Source organism: Ornithorhynchus anatinus, chromosome 5 (genome assembly GCF_004115215.2).
Source record: "Ornithorhynchus anatinus isolate Pmale09 chromosome 5, mOrnAna1.pri.v4, whole genome shotgun sequence".
Classification (NCBI taxonomy): domain Eukaryota; kingdom Metazoa; phylum Chordata; class Mammalia; order Monotremata; family Ornithorhynchidae; genus Ornithorhynchus; species Ornithorhynchus anatinus.
The window spans coordinates 28,638,398-28,662,423 of record NC_041732.1 but is presented as its reverse complement, the minus strand read 5'-3'; the positions used below and the strand labels follow the sequence as shown (position 1 = coordinate 28,662,423).

The 24,026-nt window shown below is 41.4% G+C and overlaps 1 protein-coding gene across 1 annotated transcript in view; it reads left to right on the top strand.

The window, feature by feature from the left end:
- LOC114812205 (protein FAM169B) overlaps positions 1-22,333 on the top strand; it is a 54,179-nt gene extending 31,846 nt beyond the window's left edge. Inside the window, exons 7-10 of the mRNA XM_039912202.1 lie at positions 4,305-4,487; positions 10,600-10,728; positions 18,089-18,192; positions 19,392-22,333. Of these exons, the coding sequence (XP_039768136.1) occupies positions 4,305-4,487; positions 10,600-10,728; positions 18,089-18,192; positions 19,392-19,604 (629 nt within the window). The 3' untranslated portion in view covers positions 19,605-22,333. The remainder of the gene's footprint in view (positions 1-4,304; positions 4,488-10,599; positions 10,729-18,088; positions 18,193-19,391) is intronic.
- The last annotated feature ends 1,693 nt before the right edge of the window (positions 22,334-24,026 follow it).

The following is a 24,026-nucleotide window of genomic DNA, read 5'->3' as shown; positions in this document are numbered from 1 at the left end:
AAAATGAGGGTTTAGCTGCGGAGAGGTAAAGGGGGGATGCAGAGGGAGTAGAGGGAGAAGAGGAGCTCAGTCTGGGAACGCCTCTTGGAGGAGGTGAGTTTTAAGTAAGGTTTTGAAGAGGGAAAGAGAATCAGTTTGGCGGAGGTGAGGAGGGAGGGCGTTCCAGGACCGCGGGAGGACGTGACCCAGGGGTCGACGGCGGGATAGGCGAGACCGAGGGACGGTGAGGAGGTGGGCGGCGGAGGAGCAGAGCGTGCGGGGTGGGCGGTAGAAAGAGAGAAGGGAAGAGAGGTAGGAAGGGGCAAGGTGATGGAGAGCCTTGAAGCCTAGAGTGAGGAGCTTTTGTTTGGAGCGGAGGTTGATAGGCAACCACTGGAGTTGTTTAAGAAGGGGAGTGACATGCCCAGATCGTTTCTGCAGGAAGATGAGCCGGGCAGCGGAGTGAAGAATAGACTGGAGCGGGGCGAGAGAGGAGGAAGGGATAGTAGGTTGGTAGCGTGACTTAGTGGAAAGAGCACAAGGTTGGGAGTCAGACGCCATGGGTTCTAAGTCTGACTCCACCACTTGTCTGCTGTGTGACCTTGGGCAAGTCACTCAACTTCTCTGTGCCTTAGTTCCCTCATCTGTAAAATGGGGATTAAGACTGTGAGCCCCACGTGGGACAACCTGATTACCTTGTATCTGCCCCAGCGCTTAGAACAGTGCTTGGCAAATAGTAAGTGTTTAACAAATACCATCATTATTATTCTATTTTCCTTGGTCTCCTGCTTGCTCCACATCATGGAAATTACAACCTTCTGAGTCCCCTCAGTTGTTTCAGGACACTTTCTCAAATAATGGCTTAAAATCAGATCTTCAACAAAACCTGATATCATATAATGTGCAACTCAGGCACAAATGCGTAATTGTGCTCAGTCCTGCCATACTACAGGTTTTCACTGCAGTGTTGGCAAGAACAGGGTTGGAGAGTTTAGAATCCTGCATTTGACAGTGTAAGCCTACTTAGATACACAGCCCTGCACTATCTCAAGAAATGGTATAGAAGCAGTTGTGCAGTCTCAGGCATAGAGGTTACTGCCCCTAGGAGTTTTCCTTAATGTGAGGTTTTTAAAAAATTCAACCCCTCTTGTTTTAGGAGTACTGGATGTACTTAGAAGTTTTGAATGCTTTCTTGAGGATCCCCTATTCCTGGTTTAATTTAAACTAGGTATGAGAAGTGCCTAGTCCCAAGTTTGTTACTTGCCTTCATTGAACCGCTCCAAGCCCATTTCCCCATCTTTACTTCTCTCCTTTTGAGGACAAAAGTGACCTAAGTTACATGACAGCCTTTGGAAATAAAAGCACTATGTAAAATCAGATATTACTATTATGTCTTATCCTATTGGCTTCCCCAGGTTGGACCTACATTTCACTGATATAGAATCTTGTTTGTCCTGGGAAGACAATAGAAAGAAAGGCCTCATATAACCCAAATGTGATGCCCCTCTTGCTTCCGGAATTGGTTTTTAAAATGGCTCCTCTTCTGACTGGCTTGAAGGAGTAGCTGGTTGATCCCTGTTTTTAATATAGTGGTTCTCAAACAAGAAGTTTACGTCACCATGACTAAGAGACATTCCACATTGCATGAGATAAAGACGATTATCTTACTTTATGGGATTGGAGAAAACCCTATCTTAAAGGCTATGGGTAGAACAGGAATCCTATTGGGCCTTCCAGCCATTGTCCCATTTCCTAGCTCTCATTCCCATTCAAATTTCTCAGTTGGGTTGAATATACCCACTGTCTCCACTTTCTCTCTTCCAGCTCTTGACCCACTGCATTCTGTTTGTCAACTTTTTAAAGGCACACTCTCTAAAGTCACCAGTTATTTCCTTCATGCCAAATTTTATGGTTATCCTCTATTCTAATTCCCCTTGACCTTTGACACCGAGGGCCACTTCCTTCTCCTGGGATTCTATCTAATTTGAGTTCACCAAACCTGATCTCTCTTGGTTCACGTATTACCTCCTTGGTACCCCTTCCTCTTTTTTTTTTTCCCTCTGGCTCTTCCTCCACCTTTTATCCCCTAACTGTGGATGTCCTTTGAGGCTCTGTTATGGGTTTTCTGCTTATCTTGCTTTATAATCATTCCCCTTGGAAGCTCATCTGCTCCCATGGCTTCAACTACTATCTCTACTCAGATGACCCCTAAATCCATCTCATCAGCCCCACCCCCTCTCCCTATCTGCAATCTTGCATTTCTCTACATGGGTATCCTGCAGGCACCTCAAGCTCAATATATCTTCCCATCAAAATCCTGTCCTTTACCTAGCCTTTCCTTTGCAGTTTGAAATATTAATCAGTCATCAGTCAGTGGTATTTGTTGAGTGCTTATTATTTGCACTGTATTAAGTACTTGGGAGTGTACAGTACAACAGAGTTAGTAGACACGTTCCCTGCCCACGAGGAGCTGACAGTGTATTGGGGGAACAGAATTAACATAAATTAATTATGGCTATTTACCTAGGTGCTGTGAGGCTGAGCATAGGATGAATATAAAATGCTAAACAGGTCCAGATCCAAGAGCATATCAGCATCCTGTTTCCGAAGCTCTCAACCTTGCTATTATCCTTGATTACTTTCTTTCATCTCTCACATTGCTGCTAAATCCTGACCTTTTTCCCTCCCCTGATTCCTTCCTATTTAAATAGGCTACTCTGTCACCCTTCTCATTGGCCTCCCTACCTCCATCCTCTCCCGTCCATAATTCAAGCTGCTGTTCAGAACATCTTTCTAAAATGCCATTCTGCACATGTTTTTCCACTCCTCAAACCCTCCGATGGTTTACTTGAGCACTTCTTCTTGTTAAGAATCACTAGTGGTTACCCATCCACCTCTGCATCAAACAGAAAATCATTATCATTGTCTTTAAAGCACTCAATCAGCTTGTCACTTCCTATCTTACCTCACTGATTTCCTACTACAAGCCAGTCCACACACTTCGCTCTTCTAGTGCCAGCTTACTCAATGTGCTCCAAACTCATATATCTCACTGCTGACTACTTTCCCACATTCTCCCTGTGGCCTAGAACTCCCTCCCCCACCATGCCTGCCAGACCACTACTGTCTCCACCTTCAGAACCTTATTAAGGGCAAGTCACCAAGAAGCCGTCCCTGATTAAGCCCTCTTTTCCCCAACTCCCTTCTATGTCATCTATGCAGTTGGATCTGTGACCTTTGGGCATTTGGTATTTGCCCCACCTTCAGCACCTCTGCATATTTATAAATTATATATTATAAATTGCTTATTTATAGTATCTATTTCCCCCTCTAGACTGTAAGCTTGTTGGGAGGGAATGTGTCTACCAACTCTGTTGTATTTTACTCTCCCAAGCACTTAGTAAAAGGGTCTGCACATAGTAAGTGCTCAATAAATACCATTGATTGATAATTGTAAAGTATGTAATACCTGCTTCCTCTATTGTTAGCTCCTTGAGGGTGGGGAATCTCGGGTTCTTCCTCTAAATTACTCTCCCAAATGCTTTGTATAGTACCTCATACATTGAAGATGGTAAATAAAAACTATTCCTTGAAAGGTTGATTATTCTACATAGTAGCATCTCTCCAGAGCATGGTTGGCTTGAAAGTGCAGAGTACCCTGTGGCACAGGCACAGGACAATTTCCCAAACCTAGGAGTGATCCTGATCATCAGTGGAGAACATGTGGATTTGCAGTGAAATAGTTGTATAATTTACCTGTGTCCAGGACCTTTATATTGTACCCGGTATGAGAAGCAGCATGGCGTAGTGGATGCAACACAGGCCTGGGAGTCAGAAGGTCATGGGTTCTAATCCCAGGTCTGCCCCTTGTCTGCTGTGTGACCTTGGGCAAGTCACTTCACTTCTCTGGGCTTCAGTTACCTCATCTGTAAAATGAGGATTGAGAATGTGAACCCCATGTGGGACAGGGATTGTGTACAACCCTATTTGCTGACCCACCTCAGTGCTTAGTACAGTGGCTGACACATAATAAGTGCTTAATAAATGCTGTAATTATTATTATTACTCTCCCAAGATCTTAGTTCAGTGCTTTGCACAAAGTAAGCACTCAGTAAATACAATTGAAAGTATTGCTTTTGTCTCTGGATGTTTTGGTTATGAAATTTCTACAGACTACCAGTGCATTACCAGCATCCCTGGGCACTGACTGAGCCAAGAAACTGATGTATTTGAGGAGTGTCAGAAACTGATGTATTTGAGGAGTCTTAATGGGTTTTGATGCTCTTATAGTCTAAGTACACAGACTTTTTCTTGTCCAAATCCAGGAAGTCTCTGTGGGAACAACACCTGTGAAAGCTATCAACTGCCAGTTTTGGATACTGCTTTCATCAGGAGAAAATACCGAGGACAGGGCCTGGGGATCACAATGCTGAATGATTTCTGCCAGTCTTTTGTGTCTGAAGATGCCCTTGGGATAAGCTACCCTATTTCAGATGCTATGTACCGAGGTAAAGCCACACAAACGGGAAACATGAGGCCCAAAAAGCATGAATTATTTCAAGATTTTTTCACATTCATTACAGTGATCCCTGGGCCTCTTGAGCTTCTTGAGGGCAGGTTATTCTACCTCTACTGAACTCTCCCAAATGCCTAGTATAATAGCACAGACACTGGAGGTGCTAAATAAAAGCTACTGATGGAAAGATTGATTGCTTTACATGGTAGCATCTTTCCAGAGTCCAGTTGGCTGGGAAGTCTTGTGGGGATCTTTATGCATGCAGATATTCTGATTTAGAATCTCTGCTTGATTTCTTTTTTCTGTGATGTCTCTTTGTTCAAAACCTTCCAAAAAAAGTTAAACAAAGTCTATGCCTAGGTAACACATTCTTACTGATCAGTTATTTTTTTTTAATTCAGTAGCAAAGAGACTCAAATGAAGTTATATTTTGAAAACAGTTCTGATGTAGAGAACTTCTACTGGGATTGTTGGAGCTTTGTAAAGGTTGGAAAAGCATTAGCTGTCATTTCAACCAGAAACCACAGAATGACTCAAGAACCAAAAGAGACGTTTCAAGAATTAAAAGAGAACATGTAATACACTCAGAACTTGAATGTTATAGTAGTTCTTAAGCAATAGAAAAATACTAAATCTTCCCTCTTCCCTATTTTCAGATCACCCTCAAATAGAGGTATGGTAATATCCAAAGGTTCATTTTGGTAAAGGGATAGAAAGTTAAGATGTTTACCTAAATCACCTGATTTTTCAAAGTAGTGGTATTTGTTGAGATCAAACTACTCACCTGTATCCAGCTTGACTCTCTCAGGAAAGTCTTTCACTCTACCTTCGTTTCCTCCTGGAAATATCCTTTTGATTGGAGGAATATTGGGGGTGGGGAGGGGGAATGTTTAGTAAGTAAAGACAAGACATTGAGTGAATCTGCCAAGGTCAAAAGCACTGTTTGGAAAAAAAATCCACTTTTTGCTCAATGGTAGGAAAGGAGGCAGTCCAACTACACTTGAATAAAAGGGATATTTAAAATCAGTTATTTATGCTGTGATTTATTTGGATTAGGTGAAATATTGTGTTTCAATATTTATCCATATTTTAATTTACTAAACACTTAGTACAGTGCTGTGCACACTGTAAGCACTCAATAAATGATTGAATGAATTTCATTTGGGATTATGACCTCAGGTGTGTCTCCCAAAAACCCACCTGGTTGATATTTTTTTGTCCTGGATTCCTTCTGTTTTTATTCTTTGTTGTCATAATTGTTGTGGTGGCTCTTCATTTCCCTTTTGTTGTTTTAGTTAGAGAGGAGAGTGATGCTCTTTTACAGTCAGGCTGTAAACAAACAGTCCATCTGTTAACTGTGTTTGCAGTGTCCATTTTAACATGACTTTTTTTTTCCTGAGTGCTTCACAGGATTCCAGTACAGTAAGAAAACATATCTGAGCATGGGTAGCATCTAACAGACTCTTTTCAATCAACTTTAAGACATTCAGTCAGCTCTCCCCTCATAACATAACTAATCTCCAACTACAGCCTCATCCTGCACACTTGGTTCCTCTAACACCAACCTGCTTATATCTTGAGCTCATCTGTCTCATCACCGAGCCTTTGCCCACATCCTCCCTCTGGCCTGAAACTTCCTTCCCCTTCCTAACAGGTAGACATGACTCCCTCTTCCTTCAAAGTCCTACTAAAACCACAACTTCTACAATAGGCCTTTCCTAACTAGTACCTTATTTCCCACTAATTTGCCCTTCCATCTTTGTTGCCTGTGCAACTTTGATTCTTTCTCCATCCCAATTAACCCTTCAGTACTTTGATATTCACTGTACTTCAGCCCCAGAGCACTTATGTAAATGTTCTTTATACTCTGCCATTTTCCCCTATCTGTAGTCCATTTTCATGTCTATCCATCCCCTAGACTCTAAGCTCCTTGAGGGCAGAAATAATGATTACCAACTCCTTTGTATTGTTCTCTCCCAAGCACTCAGTTGTGCTGGCTACACAATAAGTGGTCAATAATTACCACTGTTTTTTTGTGGTATTAAGCGCTTACTATGTAGCACATATTATTTTTTAAGGCATTTCTTAAGCACTTAATTTGTGTCAAGCACCTAAGTGCTGGGGTAGGCACAAGCTATTCAGGATTGACACAGTCCATGCCCCACATGAGGCTCATAGTTCAAGTAAGATGGAGAAGAGGGATTGAATTCCCATTTTACAGGTGAGGGAACTGAGGCACAGAGAAGTGACTTGCCCTAGGTCAAACAGCAGACAAGTGGTGGAGCTGAGGTAATTGCTTGATTTACAGGATGGAAGAGTCTAAAATTTATTCTTTCAATGAGTCAGGTGTGCTGATAGTGTCAAGATTTATGAGGTAGCACAGAGAGTCCAAACCATTATGCTCATCCCTGACAGAATTTGACCAAAACTTTTCTGCTAGATAAATTCTTATTTCTGCTAGAAAAGTTATCCAAAGAAATAAACTTGCCCATATGACATTTGACAATTAAAAGTAACTGAAAGTGTGAAAGGAAAGTAGCATGAGAAGGAGCATGGCTTAGTGGCTAGAGCACAGGCCTGGGAGCCAGAAGGACCTGGCTTCTAATCCTGACTCTGCCACTTGTCTGCAGTGTAACTCTGGGCAGGTCACTCTGTACCTCAGCTATCTCATCTATAAAATGGGGACATGAACTGTGTCCAACTTGATGAGCTTGTATCTAACAATTAGGTTTGTCTATTTCTTTTTTTCTCTAACTCTCATTAAGTTATTAAACCACATTGATTCCTAAAATATCTGCATAGAGAGGTAGAGACAGCATGCACTAAATAACACTTACTATTGCCTGTCTCTAGAATCCGCCAAGCCACTGCACACTTTCTCCCAACTGTATCCTTCTCCCTCATCCTCACTTCCATCCTGAAATCATTATTTTTTTTTAACATTGGCTGTTCAAAGTTTCCTGAAGTTCATTCTTTTGGCAAAGCACAATAACTAACAAGAAATCTGTTACTCCTCCTTGGAAGAATGAAGGGCTGAGTGAGTAACTGAGCTCCTCCCAAGCCTGGTCCTCTCCCAGACTTCCCTATCACCATGGATGGTATGACCATCCTTTCCATCTCTCAGGCCCACAACCTCGGTGTCATCTTTGACTCGTCTCTCGTTCACCCCACACATCCAATCCATTACCAAGACCTGTTGGTCTCACCTTTACAATATCACCAAGATTCGCCCTTTCCTCTCCACCCAAACGGCTACCTTACTGCTACAGGCTCTCGTTATATCCCAGCTAGACTACTGTGTCGGCCTTCTCTCTGATCTCCCTTCCTCCTCTCTCGACCCGCTCCAGTCTATTCTTCACTCCGCTGCCCGGCTCACCTTCCTGCAGAAACGTTCTGGGGATGTCACTCCCCTTCTTAAACACCTCTAGTAGTTGCCTATCAACCTCCACTCCAAACAAAAACTCCTCACTCTAGACTTCAAGGCTCTCCATCACCTTGCCCCCTCCTACCTCTCCTCCCTTCTTTCTTTCTACTGCCCACCTCACATGCTCCACTCCTCTGCCGCCCATCTCCTCACCGTCCCTCGGTCTCTCCTATCCCGCCATCGACCCCTGGGCCACGTCCTCCCGCGGTCCTGGAATGCCCTCCCTCCTCACCTCAGACAATCTAATTCTCTTCCCCTCTTCAAATCCCTACTTAAAGCTTACCTCCTCCAAGAGGTCTTCCCAAACTGAGCTCTCCCCTTTTTTCCCTCTGCTCTCTCTACCCGCCCCCCAGCTAAACCCTCTTCTCCCCCCTTTCCCTCTCCTCTTCCCCCTCTCCCGTCCCACACCCTCAGCACTGTACTTGTCCGCTCAACTGTATTTATCTTCATCACCCTATTTATTTTGTTTAATGAGATGTACATCACCCTGATTCTATTTATTTGCCATTGTTTTTATGAGATGTTCTTCCCGTTGACTCTATTTATTGCCATTGTTCTTGTCTGCCTGTCTCCCCCGATTAGACTGTAAGCCCGTCAAAGGGCAGGGACTGTCTCTATCTGTTGCCGATTTGTACATTCCAAGCGCTTAGTAAGAGCTCAATAAATACTATTGAATGAATGAATGAATAAGGGAAGTAACCAGTGTGGCCGAAATGTTTCAGAACCTCAGCTTTAAATCTTTGATAAACACTGCTCCCCCACCCCAAGAATAGACCAGAGAAGTAGGAAAAACCTAAATTATGAATATCTGGCCTTTTCTTTGAATTCCGAGCCTACTCGAGTGTCAGTAATTTTATTACTTATGAGGAATGCTAGAGAAATCTATTAAAAATGGGAGATTTCTGACTGAACAGGCAGGGGAAAAAGGTAATTCCTGGAGCATAAAACCTGAAACTACACCTACAATATCTTTAGTTTAATCATGTTTGTCAACTTTTCAACCTTTTTCCCTTAAGCTGCATCCATAATTATGACACTTAGTGCCATTCCACTTAGTGATCTAAGCCCTTAAGGACAAGGATGAAGTCAAACCTAGAAAGGGAGACAAAGGTGGAAGATAGAGGAGTGGGAAACAGACACACACACACACTCCCCCCTCCCCTCCACACAAAACCTTCAGTCTCACTTCCCCATTAACCTCCAGCCTTTCACACCTACAATCTTCAGCCTATTAAACACAATCCAGCCTCACTACCTCCACCCAACCACCCCGACATTGTCTTCCTACTAATTTTACCATTTGTCCATTTCTGTAGCCTGGAACAATGATAGAGAGTAGCCCCTGGGCTAGGGACGGAAGTGGGAAGAAGCTGAATTTGGAGTAATAATAATAATAATGTTGGTATTTGTTAAGAGCTTACTATGTGCAGAGCACTGTTCTAAGATCTGGGGTGGTACAGGGTAATCAGGTTGTCCCACGTGAGGCTCACAGTCTTAATCCCCATTTCTCAGATGAGGTAACTGAGGCACAGAGAAGTTAAGTGACTTGCCCACAGTCACACAGCTGACAAGTGGCAGAACTGTGTCTGAAGCAAGTGATGGTAAACAGGTCCAAGTTAGGGAATTACTATGGGGTTCAAGCCTAGGGGATCAGGAATCTGGTTTTCCCCTGCTTGGGATGAATTTGGCACCAGTTACCTTCATATTTATTGTTATAGTTTCTTCATATTTTACAGTATTTTATATTAAATATATTTATTCATATTTTCATCACTGGGTCTCCCACCCCCTGGGTTCCTGCTGTTGACATCTACAAAATGGAAGTGGCATTCATGTTCAGAGGGGATTGCAAATAGCTCTGGGTTTGGGGAGCAGTGGGAGGAGGGAGTCTGGTTATCCTGAAGAATGCTTTAGAATAGGATAGACAGATTTGCTGTCTGCAAATTAGCATCAGATTGAATCCATATGATGCCATCCCTTTGTGCTGCATGTTGGCAAAACCCATGTGATGGCAGGTGCGTGTAGGTGTCTAGATTTGATGGATATGTGATCCTTGTCAGAAATAAGTGCTTGTAGGCCCAGTGCTAAAATGGGGAGTTGTTACCAGGTCTGGGGCCAATATGGAGGAACACCCTTATCTGCCAGCAGGACATCCTGCTCCTCTGCTCTCTAGCTTCTTTCATTTCTCTTGTTTCTCTTGCTTATGCCCATTCAGTGGACTGCTGAGGCCGCTTATTAGTTGAGAGCCAAAGAATGGGCATACTAAAGGTAGCCTGAACTCATGTCTGGGGCCTAGTGAAAGGAACATGGGATTGGGAGTCAGTTGGAGGGGATCAAATCTCAATTTTGCCGCCATTCATTCAGTCGTATTTATTGAGCGCTTACTGTGTGCAAAGCAGATCCCACCATACATGTGTGACCTTGAGCAAGTCACTACTTTTCTCCACCTCAGTTTTCTCATCTGTAAAATGGGGTTATAATACCTGCTCTCTTTGCTGAGTAGATCTCAAGTCCCATGTGGGACAGGGATTGTGTCTGACCTGATTATCTTGTATCTACACCAGAGTTTAGTACAGTACTTGGCACATAGTTAGCACTTAAAAAAATAGTACAATTATTATTATTATTGATTATGAACCTCAGTTCATGAGCTCTTTCCCCTCCTTTGATTCCTTCTGAGTTTGTCGGAGATTCTTGCTGACCCATCCAGAGGAGCAAGAACGACTGTGGGAGGTGGAGGCACCAGGGGACTGGGGCCAGCGTCTGAGCATCTGGCTAAAGATCCAGCTGGAGCAAGGCCCGTCAGACAGTGAGTTAAAGTGAAAAGTATGAACTTTTGTCTTGTAAATTTAATTGATTGGAAAGTGAGGGTTAATTACTGCTGATGAAATCTCCTAACAAAACAAACCCTCCTTTTATTGTTTGCAGAGATGGAAAAAGCAAGTGAGAGTTCAATCCCGTCACCCTTTCAATTTTTAGAAACAGACGCATCCCCTAGACAACCAAGGCTTTGGGACAGAGGGCCAAAATTAGAGCCCAAATGGGATGGTTTTTTAGGATTAACATATGCATTAACATAGGCATTAAAGCTGATGTAGAAAGCAGGTCTGGCCCAGGGGAAAGTAAGTTTTAATTCAAGACTCAATGGTGATCTATGGTGTTTAAGTGTTTTGCTGCTTATCTCTCCCTGGATCACATAATTTGAACCAGGTGAATTATTGGTTGCTATGAAACATCCAGGAAATCGGGCCAGCTGGATTTTGGTGTCTTTCATTTGCAAACTGCTGAACTGGGGTCAAGGAGATGGGAGTCATTTCAGCAGATTTTTCATTTTTAGCAGGAAGTCTTTGGCCTTTGCGTCACCCAAGGTCATTGACACAGTTGGCATCCACTGCTGGCACGAGAGGAGACTGTGTAGGAATTGTCATATTTGGAGGGAGTCATGGCTGGCCTTTCACTATCTCACGCCCAGTGCTCAAGCCTTTTGGTCAAAACAGTGAGAGTTGTATGGCTTTATAATAATGACAATGCCTTGCTCTATGAGGACATACAGAGTTTTAGTGAATATTAATTGGCTCCTATTCCTTCCCTGTTGACACCCAAAATGTAACATCTCCAAAAGAGAACTCATCTTCCAACCCAAATCCCCCTGTCTTTCCCATCACGTAGAGAATATCACCATATCCCTGGTCTCACAAGCCCAAAACCTTGACATCATCCTTGACTTTATCTAATTCAACCTGCATATTCAGTCGGTCATGAAGTCCTGTCACGTCTACCTTCAGGATCTCTCTAGAAACTGTCCCTTTCTCTCCATTCTAACTGCTACCACGTTAATCCAAGCACTTATCATATCACTATTGCATCTGCCTCCATTCTCTCCCCACTCCAGTCCCCACTTCACTCTGCTGCCTGGATCACTGTTCTAAAAATCATTCTGTGCACATCTCCCCACCTCTCAGAAAACTCCAATGGTTGCCCATCCATCTCATCAGACACTTTTTAACAGTGGCTTTAAAGAACTCAGATAGCTCTCCCTCTCCTACTTAGTCTTGATCATCTCCACTAGTAATTAATTGTATTTATTGAGCACTTACTAATAATAATAATTATGGTATTTGTTAAGCACTTACTATAATAATAATTATGTTATTTGTTAAGCGCTTACTATGTGCAGAGCACTGTTCTAAGCACTGGGGTCGATACAGGGTAATCAGATTGTCCCACATGGGGCTCACATTTTTTAATCCCCATTTTTACAAATGAGGTAACTGAGGCACAGAGAAGTTAAGTGACTTGACCAATGTCACACAGCAGACAAGTAGCGGAGCCAGGATTAGAACCCACGACCTCTGACTCCCAAGCCCATGCTCTTGCCACTAAGCCATGCTGCTTCTCAATGACCTGGTACCATGTACCAGGTACTTTACTAAGCCACCATTAATAATAATGAAAACATTTGTTGAGTGCTTACTGTGTGCCAGGCACTGGTCTAACTGCTGGAGTAGAGACAAATTATCAGGTGGACACAGCTCCCGTCCCACATAGGGCTCACAGTCTTAATCCCCATTTTATAGATGAGAGAACTGAGGCACAGAGAAGTTAAGTGATTTCCTCAAGGTCATACAGCAAACATGTGGCAGGTTGGGATTAGAACCCAGTTTCTTCTGACTCCCAGGCCCGTGCTCAGAGCACTCTACTAAGTGCTTGGGAGAGTTCAATGCAAAAAAGTTGGTGGATATACTTCCTGACCACAATAATAAATATAATAATAATGGTATTTGATAAGCACTTACTATGTGCCAAGCAGTGTTCTAAGCGCTGGGGTAGATACAAGTTAATTATGTTGTCCCACTTGGGGCTCACAGTCTTCATCCCCATTTTACAGATGAGGAAACTGAGGAACAGAGAAGTCAAGTGACTTGCCCAAAGTCACAAAGCTGACAAGATCAGAGCTAGGATTAGAACCCATGACCTCTGGTTCCCAAGCCCGTCCTCTTTCCACTAAGCCACACTGCTTCTCATAATAATAATTGTGGTATTTTTGTTAAGTGCTCACTGTATGCCAGGCACTGTATTAAGCACTGGGGTGGATACAAGCAAATCAGTTTGGACACAGTCCCTGTCCTACATGGGGCTCACAGTCTCAGTCCCCATTTTCCAGATGAGTGAACTGAAGCCCAGAGAAGTGAAGTGCCTTGCCCAAAGTCACACAGCAAACAAGTGGAGGAGCTGGGATTAGAATACCTGACTTTCTGACTCCCAGGCCCGTGCTCCATCCACTATGCCTTGCTGCTTCTAGAGTTCTCTGTCTAGAAGGGGAGACACATTGATATAAATAAATAAATTAAAGATATGTATATAAATGGCATGGGCCTGAGGGAAGACTGAATTAAGGGACCGAATCAGGGTGATGCAGAAAACAGTGGGAAAAGAAGAAATGAGAGCTTAGTCAGGAATGCTTTTTGGAGGAGATGTGCTTTAATAAGGCTTCGAAGGAGGGGAGAGTAAGTATCTGTCAGAAATGAAGAGGGAGAGCATTCCAGGCTGGAGGCAGGACGTGGGTGAGAGGTCGGCAGTGAGGTAGATGAGATGGAGCTACATTGAGTTTGTTGTCACTAGAGGAGCGAAGTGTGAGGGCTGGGTTGTAAAGGGAAAGCAGGGAGGTGAGGTAGGAGTGGACAAAGTGATTGAGTGCTATAAAGCCAACGTTAAGGAGTTTCTGTTTGATGCTGAGGTGGGTGGCTAACCATGGGAGGTTCTTTATTATCACAAGTTAATCCTTATTACCAAAACTCACTGAGGTTCTCCAAGTATTGAGTCTGAAGTTCAGATTTTCATTGTTTCACTCCCTCTGCAAATTACTATAATTAAACTCAAGAAAGGGTTTCTTCCAATTCTGGTGTATTGAACTCTCCCAAGCACTTAGTACAGTGTTCGGCACTCAGTAAAGAATGCTCAGTAAATAATTACCATTGATTTCAATTCATTTTTGAAAGGTCTCCACCTACTATTTATAGTTATTTGGACAGTCAGCCAGACACTCTGAGAGTCATTTCAGGTTGTCTCTATGTTTGTGATGCGTGGTCTGGAAGACCAATCAGAGATCAGGCCACTGAACTCACTTTCTCAATCCTCAATGAGTTTTTCACGGTGATATTTTGTTGATTTTTTTCTTTAGCCTCCAGTAGTTCCTGCCATTCACTTGAAGATATTCAGGGCCTAAGTGTTTCCTGACTTGTAAATCCTGTTGGTGCATAAGTTAAATTTATATCTTAATTATTCCTCTCTTGGATCATTTATATTTACCAACTAGACGTGTGATCCTTTCTTTGTTCATGGCTATTAGTTTTGGAATTTTCTGCATTCAAGTGGTGTAAAAATAAAAATGCCACATAGGACTTCCTCCAGAAAAAGAGAGCAGTTTGTGCTGGAGGATGTCCTATATGGAATTTTTATTTTTATACCACTTGAGTGCAGAAAACTCCAAACTAGATTTTAAGTAGAAGAAATATTCAAATATTTTTCTTTACATTGTCATATTTATTGAGCACTTACTATGTGCAGGGCACTGTAATAACCGCTTGGGAGAGTACAATATTAATTAATTAATGATGGTATTTATTAAGTGCTTACTATTTGCATAGCACTGTTCTAAGCACTGGGGGAATACAAGGTGATCAGGTTTTCCCACAGGGGGTGTACAGTCTTAATCCCCTTTTACAGATGAGGTAACTGAGGCACAGAGAAGTGAAATGACTTGCCCAAAGTCACACAGCTGACAAGTGGGGGGGCCGGGATTAGAACCCATAACCTCTGACTTCCAAGCCGGTGCTCTTTCCACTGAGCCTTGCTTTATTTATAACAATAAACAGACATATTCCCTGCCCACAGTGAGCTTACATGTTGAGGCAGTCTCACTCTTGTACACTGAAACAAATATGCTAAATATAATATAAGTTGACACAACTTTGATCGCCAGTCACATTTGAGTTGAACATCCCCTAGGCATTATAAGGTCTTCCTACCCACCTGAGTCAGGAGAATGTGCAAAGAGCTGTCACTTTTTTCCGTAAATCTGCACGTAAATTTTTGGAACTGTGCCTATTCGATGGCGTTAGACTGTAAGCCCATTGTGGGCAAGAAATGTGTCTACCAACTCAGTTGTATTGTACTTTCCCAAGCTCTTGGTACAGTGCTTTACACACAGCAAGTGTTCAATAAGTATGGTTGATTAAATGATTGAATGTGGCACGGGCTGTGACTTGGGCCAACGTTGAGATCTGGGAGTGCAGACGTACCTAGCCTGAATCAATCCATCTCTAGTATTTATTTATGTAGGTATGGATTTATTTTATTTAAATTAATGTCTCTTTCCTCATCTAGACTGTAAGCTTTGTTATGAGCTGGGAATGTATCTGTTTATTGTTGCATTGCACTCCCCCAAGCACTCAGTAAGTTTTCAATAAATATTATTGAATGCATGAATATTTATTGGGCACTTACTGTTTTAAGTGTGTGGAGAGTACAGTACAACAGACTTGTAGATACATTCCCTGCCCACAAACAAGGAACTTACAGTCTAGAGATTGAAGTCCTAGTTGGGGATGGTGCAGTCTGATATTTCTTCTGAGTGGGGAGGTAGCCCGGGGCAAGGTGTTGAACATAGTTGTGTGCTGGTTCCTGAAGGCTTCTGGGTCTTGTATTCCTGGCATGCACAGAAGGACTTGCATATACAGAAGCACCATGGCTTAGTGGATAGAGCACGGACCTGGGAGTCAGAGGGTCTTGGGTTCTAATTCTGGCTCTACCACTTACTTGTCTGCTCTGTGACCTTGGATAAGTCACTTCACTTCTCTGATGCTCATGTACCTCATCTGGAAAATGGGGATTGAGACGGTGAGCCCCACATGAGACAGGGACTGTGTCTAATTCAATTTGCTTGTATTCTCCCCAGAGCTTAGTGCAGTGCCTGGCACAAAGTAAGCACATAACAAATACCATCATTATATACACATGGGAGTGCCCTCATACCCATTGCCGCCTCTCAGAGCTATCCTTCTCCTTCACTTGAGAACAGAACTAGGGGAATGTAGGCCAGTGTAAGGCTTGTGGCCCTTCGGAGGTCTGGCTCACACCAGTCCATGGACTGAGCTGGGTTCTCCAGTGAGGACCAAAACAACATCTGACAGTTTTCTCTCTCAAACTTTCAGATTCTTGCATTTGGGAGAAAATAGAGGGAAGGATCTTTTCTAAAGAAAATGAAATTTAATGATATAATTAACTATAGTGAAACCATGTTTCTTTGGTAGTAAAATGATAATAAAAGGAACTTCTGCATACTCTGCATTTATGATTCAAAGCTTATTAGCAATCTTTTTCTTTCTGGGTTAATGTGAGGAAAATATTTAATGGTCATCTTCAGAGGAGGAAACTTGGCTGGTAATAAAAAATGAGGGATGTGTTCATGTGTGGGTGTATGTTTGTGTGTGAACATGTTGCATAATTCTAAATAATTACCTTCAACTGGCTCCACCTGGGCTGATCGTATAACTGGGTGTTTTCCCCAAAGTTTTAATGAGAAACTAAAGGTAACAAATGCCCCACTCAAATTTAGGTCTCAGTAGATGGGGTGGAAACATTACTCTTCTACTGTGTTTCAATTTCTATAACTGTGTCCTTCTGAAGAAGCCCTTTCAAACCCAACAACTGAATTTAGAACAATTTTAAATAACGCAGTACATGCTTTGCAAGGTAGTGCGGCTTCACCTAGTGGCAACAGAGGTAAACTACAGTTTTTTATATTTAAAATTATTAGCGTTAATACAGCGAATCAATACAGTACAGTCACAGCGAATCAATATTCCACATCCATTTTTTAATCGAGTCTAAAGGTCACACAGCAGACAAGTGGTGGAGCTGGCCTTATGGGATTGTGAATTTGCAGCTGTAGATTCAGAAGAGACACTGGTCACATATTGCCACCAACTTACTAACTGTACCTCGATTCATTCATTCAGTTGTATTTATTGAGCGATTACTATGTGCAAAGCACTGTACTAAGCACTTCCAGAGAGTGCAATATAACAACAGACACATTCCTGCCCACAGCGAGCTCACAGTCTAGAGGGGAAGACAGACTATTATCTATTATAAATGAATAGATAAATTACAGATATATACAGATATATGTATAAGTATATGCTGTGGGAATGGTAGGGAGGATGAATGAAGGAACAAGTAAGAGTGGAGCAGAAGAGAGTGAGAGAAGAGGAGAGGAGGGCTTAGTCAGGAAACGCTTCCTGGAGGAGCTGTGCCTTCAATAAGGTTTTGAAATTAGGAAGAACAATTATCTGATATGAGGAGGGAGGGCGTTCCAGGCCAGAGGTAGGATGTAGGTGAGAGGTCGGCAACGAGAGAGATGAGATTAGTGAGAAGGTTAGTATTAGAGGAACAAAATGTGCAGGCTGGATTGTAGTAGGAGAGTAGAGAGGGAGAGGTAGGAGGGGGCAAGGTGATGAAGTGCTTGAAAGCCAATGGTGAGAAGTTTTCGTTTGAAGTGGAGGTGGATGGACAACTACTGGAGTTTCTTGAGGAGTGGGGAAACATGGTCTGAACATTTTTGCCCTCATTTCACTACACTCTCTGCCTTCTGCAACACCTTTGCACTTGGATCGGTATTCTTTAAGTGTTTGATATCCACCCCACCATCATCTCCACAGCACTTACGTTCATGTTTGTAATTTATTTTAATGTCTGTTTCCCCTAGAAACAGATTGTAAGCTCCTTTTGGGCATGTAATATGTCTACCAACTCTGATATATCATACTCTCCCAAGCATCTTTGCACACAGTAAGTACTCAATAAATACCATTGATTAATTGGTTGAGCTCAAATATTACACTCCTGTACGTTCCACAAAGCCTCAGTGTGTCCTACAGAAATTCCCCGCTTTGAAAAGTGGGTTCATTTTTCTTCACAGAATACCATCCTCCAATGGTTTTATTATTATTTTTAAATAACATGGGTGAAAGGAAGAGCAGAAGAATGAAAATATGCTATGGAGATAAATGCTTTCTTAAGGCTTACAAATGTATCAATCTCTTTGATAGATCCACCATTGCCTTCAGGGAAATAACTACATTCTTTCATTACAATCTTACATTCAGGGAGTAGAGCTCATCAAACAACATCAGAAGAGAAAGAGGGCTGTCATGCAAACAGATCTCAGGATGATGAACACAGACAGTTAGATAATGGAGAAATGAATAAGGTACACTGATTAATTTGTCATTTTATGATCTCCGTTCTTATAATTATGATGGCCTGATTCTGAAAGACTGATCCATAAACAACAAAGGGTTTTACCCTGGCACCGGGCCATTGATTTACGTTCCTAATCTGTATTACATGGGGAGGCTGTGGTCAGAAAGACCATTGTAATTAAACTTTTCATGCTACTGTTTTCTAAGATTGATAAAACATTACCACAATGGAACAAAACAAATACCCATGGAAGTCTGTAATAATGCTATAAACCCCAGTATATCAAGAAAGTATGAATCTTAAATCCTATTTGGACTGGATACTTCTAAGCAAATAGAAGCATAGATAAGATTAGTTTCATCTCATCAATTTTTCATTCTATTAAATCCTTGCATTGATCACAAAGTCAGTAGAGGTGATCGCCAGTACATCCAGAATGAGGATGGAATGGAATCATGGTACAAACTAACACTAAATCTGATTTTCTGCTCAAGTCCTGAAAGACGTCACCCTGCAGAGCTGCTTGCCATATTTTTGGTGTTTGCATTGGCCAAGCTATTCCCATAGAGGGTAATTTTTGATGTACTCTGATGGTAAAAATGATAAGGATCCTTATAACAGAGTTCGTTTCTCTTAGAAATCTGTAAATACTCTGTGATTTGATAAGAAGTAAGTTGAATATGCATGGCAACCACTTTTGACTCACTGGTGAAGTGAAAATCCTTGCGTATAGGGCATGGAGATTGATCTAATCTCATGTGCAAAACCAAATTTTTTTTTAAAGTGTTAAGATTTTCCAAGACTATTTAATCAAGTGTCTAAAAGGGAATTTTATAACTTCTATAGTTTCATGTACACAAATAAAACATGACCTGTTTTCAAAATGTTCAATTCAAAGCCACACTGGATAGGTTTATTTTAATTCTCTCCCCTATCTGTGATGAAACATTATCACTGTTATCTTCAATGGGTTGCTACTCTTGACTGGAAAAATAAATTTTGAGAGATACAAGGCTGTGTATGATGGAGGTGTCTGACTTTGTCTACCTCTCTGGGGATTGAGCCTATAACTGCAAGATTGGATTTTTGAGCCAATAAACAGCATCTCAGATGCAAGTTGAATTTTTTTGTCTGTGCTGCTTTTTTTTGTAAAGTCTTGTTATAATATTTGATTGGAATTCTCTGTTGTGTATTTTCTGTTTCCAGAGCAAAGATAGTAGGAAAACAACACAAGAAACAAAGAATAACTATGAGCTTATAGTAAGAGAAGGCAAAGAAGTCACTCTGCAGTTAGCTGAAGAAGAGGATTTTAATCAAGATTCTGTTAATACTCCACTTGGCCAGAACTCCAAGAGGAGTTCAGAAGGAGCAGATCTAACTGACTACGTGGATGCAAAACATATAAGGCCCAATCCTTAATTTACTATATAATTTCCCCCCAAAAATGACAGAATCAAATCTCTTACACCTCAAAAACCTAGCAAGAATTGGATTGTTTCTTGATGAGGAACTCAAACTGTGTCTTTTCTTCTCCTTCTCTGATGTTTTGGTAATTTTGTTCATTTGCAAACAAAATATTATATTGGAGTAGGTACCTGTTTCCCCCCATTTATAAAATTATTTTATTGGGCTGTAGGTGATGTCAGGAAGTAATTTGGGGTTTGTAGGTAATGATGTAAGAAAATATTTATTTTGAAATCTCATTCCTGTTAATACTGGGGAAAGCACCAGAGGATGAAAAGTTAGTCAAATTAATACAATGATCTTTTTTCTCAAAAAAATTTTTACAAATTTTTTCTTCAGTGAACTTTCCAACAAAGAAACAGTCTCACATATGTTCTCTCCTTGTTTCTGTGTTCTGCCATCTGTCTAACTCAAGGTGTAAAGGGCAGGGTTTGCTCAAAATCTGTTTTTATTTTTTTTTTGCCATTGTTGGCACTAAATACGTGCTTTTATGATGAAAACCTTAATTGCCTGGCTTTCAGGGAGTAAAGTATTCCCTGAGAGAGAGAACTCCTACATAATTCTCTTGTTCTCTTTTGTGAAGGTGGATGAACAATTTTAGATCAACAGTTGGCAGAATTTCCTAAATGAACCTGAGGACATAGAAAGATGCATTTTATTTCTCTGAAAAATCAACTAGTTTACAAATGAATGGTTTAACTCCTCTTAGAATCAGGTTTCATGCCAGCAATAATAACAATTCAGACTGCTTTCCCCTCCTTCCCTCTCCAGGGAAGGGTGAATTCTGCCCTGGTAGGCCAGTTAGGAGTTAGGTGGCAAGAGGAGAATGGCGTCTCCCTGGATTGGAATTAGTGGGTGTGGGTGGCTGGTAATCTTCTGTCCTGAGGCTATTTCACTTCCCATCGCGGGATAGTTGCAGGAAGACCATCCAGCTGGTTCCTGAAGCTTGAGGGCAGGTGGAGAATAATTTTCCCTTTAGCAAGCCTTGCCAGTGAGGATATATGAGTAGGGTGCCATAGTCTCCCGACAGTTCCCCTTGTGGACTCGGGGAAGGCACTTTATCCAATGTCAAGTAAGAAATTGAACTCCTGTCTGATATAGAGCAAGGTCACAGCCAGAGCTAGGTCCTTGTTTTAAAGAAAAAATTCCCAAGGAGACCTGACAGGAGAATTGCAGGGAAGGAAGCACAGATTACAAACCTCACAGTACAAAGGAACTGATCTCATCTGTGCTTCCCAGGCACCACTGAGACCTTCTGGGAGGAGGCTAAATCTTCTGCCAATAGTGGGAAAGCTCTTTATTCCTTGGGGGTGGCGCCAAGTTTTCTTGCAGAAGCTAGGAGAAGGTAGTTGGCTGGACTTTGACTTTGTGCCCTGTGCATGTCTGCTTTCTCAAAACCAGTTAGAAGAGATCTCTAGGTGGCAAAGTATCTTTCTGTTTAAGCTAGACTTGGGGTAAAACGGAAGCTAGGGCGAGTTGATTTGGAGGTTATTTTAAGATGAATGCTGTTTCCAGCCATTTTCCCAAGCAAGCTCTCTGGCAGGCAAATGGCAGAAAGAATAGTGCCTTTACATCAGATTACCAGTTTGGCCCTTGCAATCTTGCATTTTGGTGACTTTAAATATTACCATGTAAATCTCAACTTTTGTACTTTATGTTGTTATCCTTTGCCATTTATGATACTGATTAAATCTGAACTTTGATCTTGTCATGTTTAGGAATCTGGTTTGGCTATGGTTGCAGAGTTATAAACTAGAATCCTGACTGGAGTTTTTAATCCCATAATTCCTTAGATCAGATCAAACCTAATGTGGCCAATTATTTTAGCACCAGTTCAGTGGTATAAAGGTAGATGTTCTCAATTCCAGTCTCCGGAGGGAAAAGCATCAACGTTTAATGCTATGATAGTATTATACTATCATAGTATTCAGAAATAAAATAAACAAAAAAATCTTTACCTTGCTACAGGTGTAGGGTGAAGGAAGCAGAAGAACATAAAGGGAATTTAAATTTGGGGGCAAAATATTTTAGGACCAAAATTTAAGAGGTAAATATGGCATTCAGTGTAGATTGTTTATTATGCACAATGTCCAGTGGAGCCCTTAATGTTTAGTACTCTGATGTGTTAACAGAAAAATAACTGAGGATGCGTCTCTGAAGTTATGATGCAATAAAAGAATTCTCCCTGAGGAAAAGTAACCGATGTCTCAGTAACACTTACTTTTATGTTATGCCAATTGGTGCCTTTTGGTATTACAAAAGAAGGCTTCTGGAGTTAAATGAAACCACCTTCTGAGTGCCAATAAATTCCATAGGTTCAATGTCAGGACAATGAATATTGCATTAATCATGGCTCAATTAAGTACTATCAACAATCAGCATTCATCTGTTATTCACTTAGTAACTGATAGATTTATTTGGTAAATAGTAATTCTTTTTAAAGATCAAAGAAATCAATTGTAGAATAAGTGGTTTTACTTAAGAAAAAGGGGGAAGTGGGAATGATGGCGTGATTGCCAATGTTACTGAAGAAAAGAATACTATTTAGCTCTTTGATGATAGAACTACACATGTCTTGCATTATGAAAGATTCCTTTGGGACCAAGGACATTTACATATACACACTGGGTGCTCAATAAACATAATTTTTGTTGCTGATGCTCATGATGGGTATATTTTTGTCCTTCTGGTTTAGTTTGGTAATATGAAACGTTGGAACGAAAAGGGAATTTTTTTTCAGTTAATGAAGTTCTTACTTTGATACCAGGGAATGTGTCTGGCTGTTGTTATATAGGACTCTCCCAAGCTCTTAGTACAGTGCTTTGCCCAGAGTAAGTGTTTAAAATAAATACAATTGAATGAATAGAGATTGAGCAGATCTGGGTTGCCCCCACAGGTCAAGACCCAGGATCAGTAAATCAGATGTAAGTTCTCAGTGCAGAGCTTGGTTTCCATTTTCTTCAGTGGGTCTTTGGAGTCAGTTTTGAATGCGACTTCTCATTACCAAATTTCTGGAGAACTTAGCACAAATAATCACCATTATTGCAAAAATAAGACAACTATTTGTCAGACTGGCAGCAGGGCATGCCTTTCCCCTTAACCACTGGTTCCTGAGGGATTCCTGCCTCAATGGCAAGTAGCAGAGTACACTCAGCACTATATTTTCATGGGAAAAGACAATTGCTCTCACAGATGCAGTCTCACTGTTGGGAACATCCTCTTCAAAGTTGAGGAAAATTAAATCACAAATGGCACAAACCCAAAAGGAAAGAAGAAATAAAGTAGTGGATATTTAGATGGTAGGGAACTTATGAATAGGAAGGACAGAATGAGATGTATGCTCAGGTTTGGTAAACAATTCAAATCTTAGCAAATTGTATCTGATTAATGTGTAAAATATGATGATCAGTCCCAGATGAATCTCAAGGACCAGGCTGTGGCAGACAGTGAATATAAGTTTCCATTCTATACTCCAAGGGCCTGATTTTGGCAAAGATGCTGATTTTTTAGTACTACAGAATGCTATTGATAGCATACAGCTTTCCTCTTCTTTTTATAGTATTTATTAAACACTTCCTATGTGCCCAGTACTGTACTAAGCACTGGGGTAGATGATAATAATTGTGGTATTTGTTAAACACTTACTATGTGTCAGGCACTGTACTTAGTGCTGGGGCAGATTCAAGTAAATCAGGTGACACAGTCCCTGTCCCACATGAGGCTCGCAGTCTTAATACCCATTTTACACATGAGGTAATTGAGGCACAGGGAAGTGAAGCAACTTGCTCTCGGTCACACAGAAGAGACAACAGAGCTGGGTTTAGAAGGCAGGTCCTTCAGTCTTCCAGGCCCTTGCTCTATCCACTAGTTCATGCTGCTCGCCTGATAGGTAACATGTCTCTGAAACAAATAGAGAAAGAAGCTGAAAGCAAAAGTCTCCCAAACTAGGAGTTATACTCTTTTTGTTTCCTTGCTTTGTTTCTTGTAAATGTTGGCAAGCACATCTCAAATTACTGACCACACTTGCAATGATGTCATTTAAGAGTAAATCCCTTGGCCTGAAGATTTCCTCCTTCATGTTAAACCTCAACCAACTAGGTATTCTAGGGTCAAAATCAGGAATCTTTCTAGAAGCTATCAAAGGCTTCGTTTGGTGGCTATAGAATTTTACATGGTAGTGACTTTAGAGGGCCTAGTTCCAGCCCAGTAATCTATCTTGGACTGATGCTAAAGGCAGCTCTGTGAAAATTATGATTGATTTCCTTCCTTAACATTCATTCATTCATTCATTCATTCAATCACATTTATTGAGTGCTTACTGTGTGCAGAGCACTCTTCTAAGCCCTTGGATTTACAGTTCAGCAACAGATAGAGACA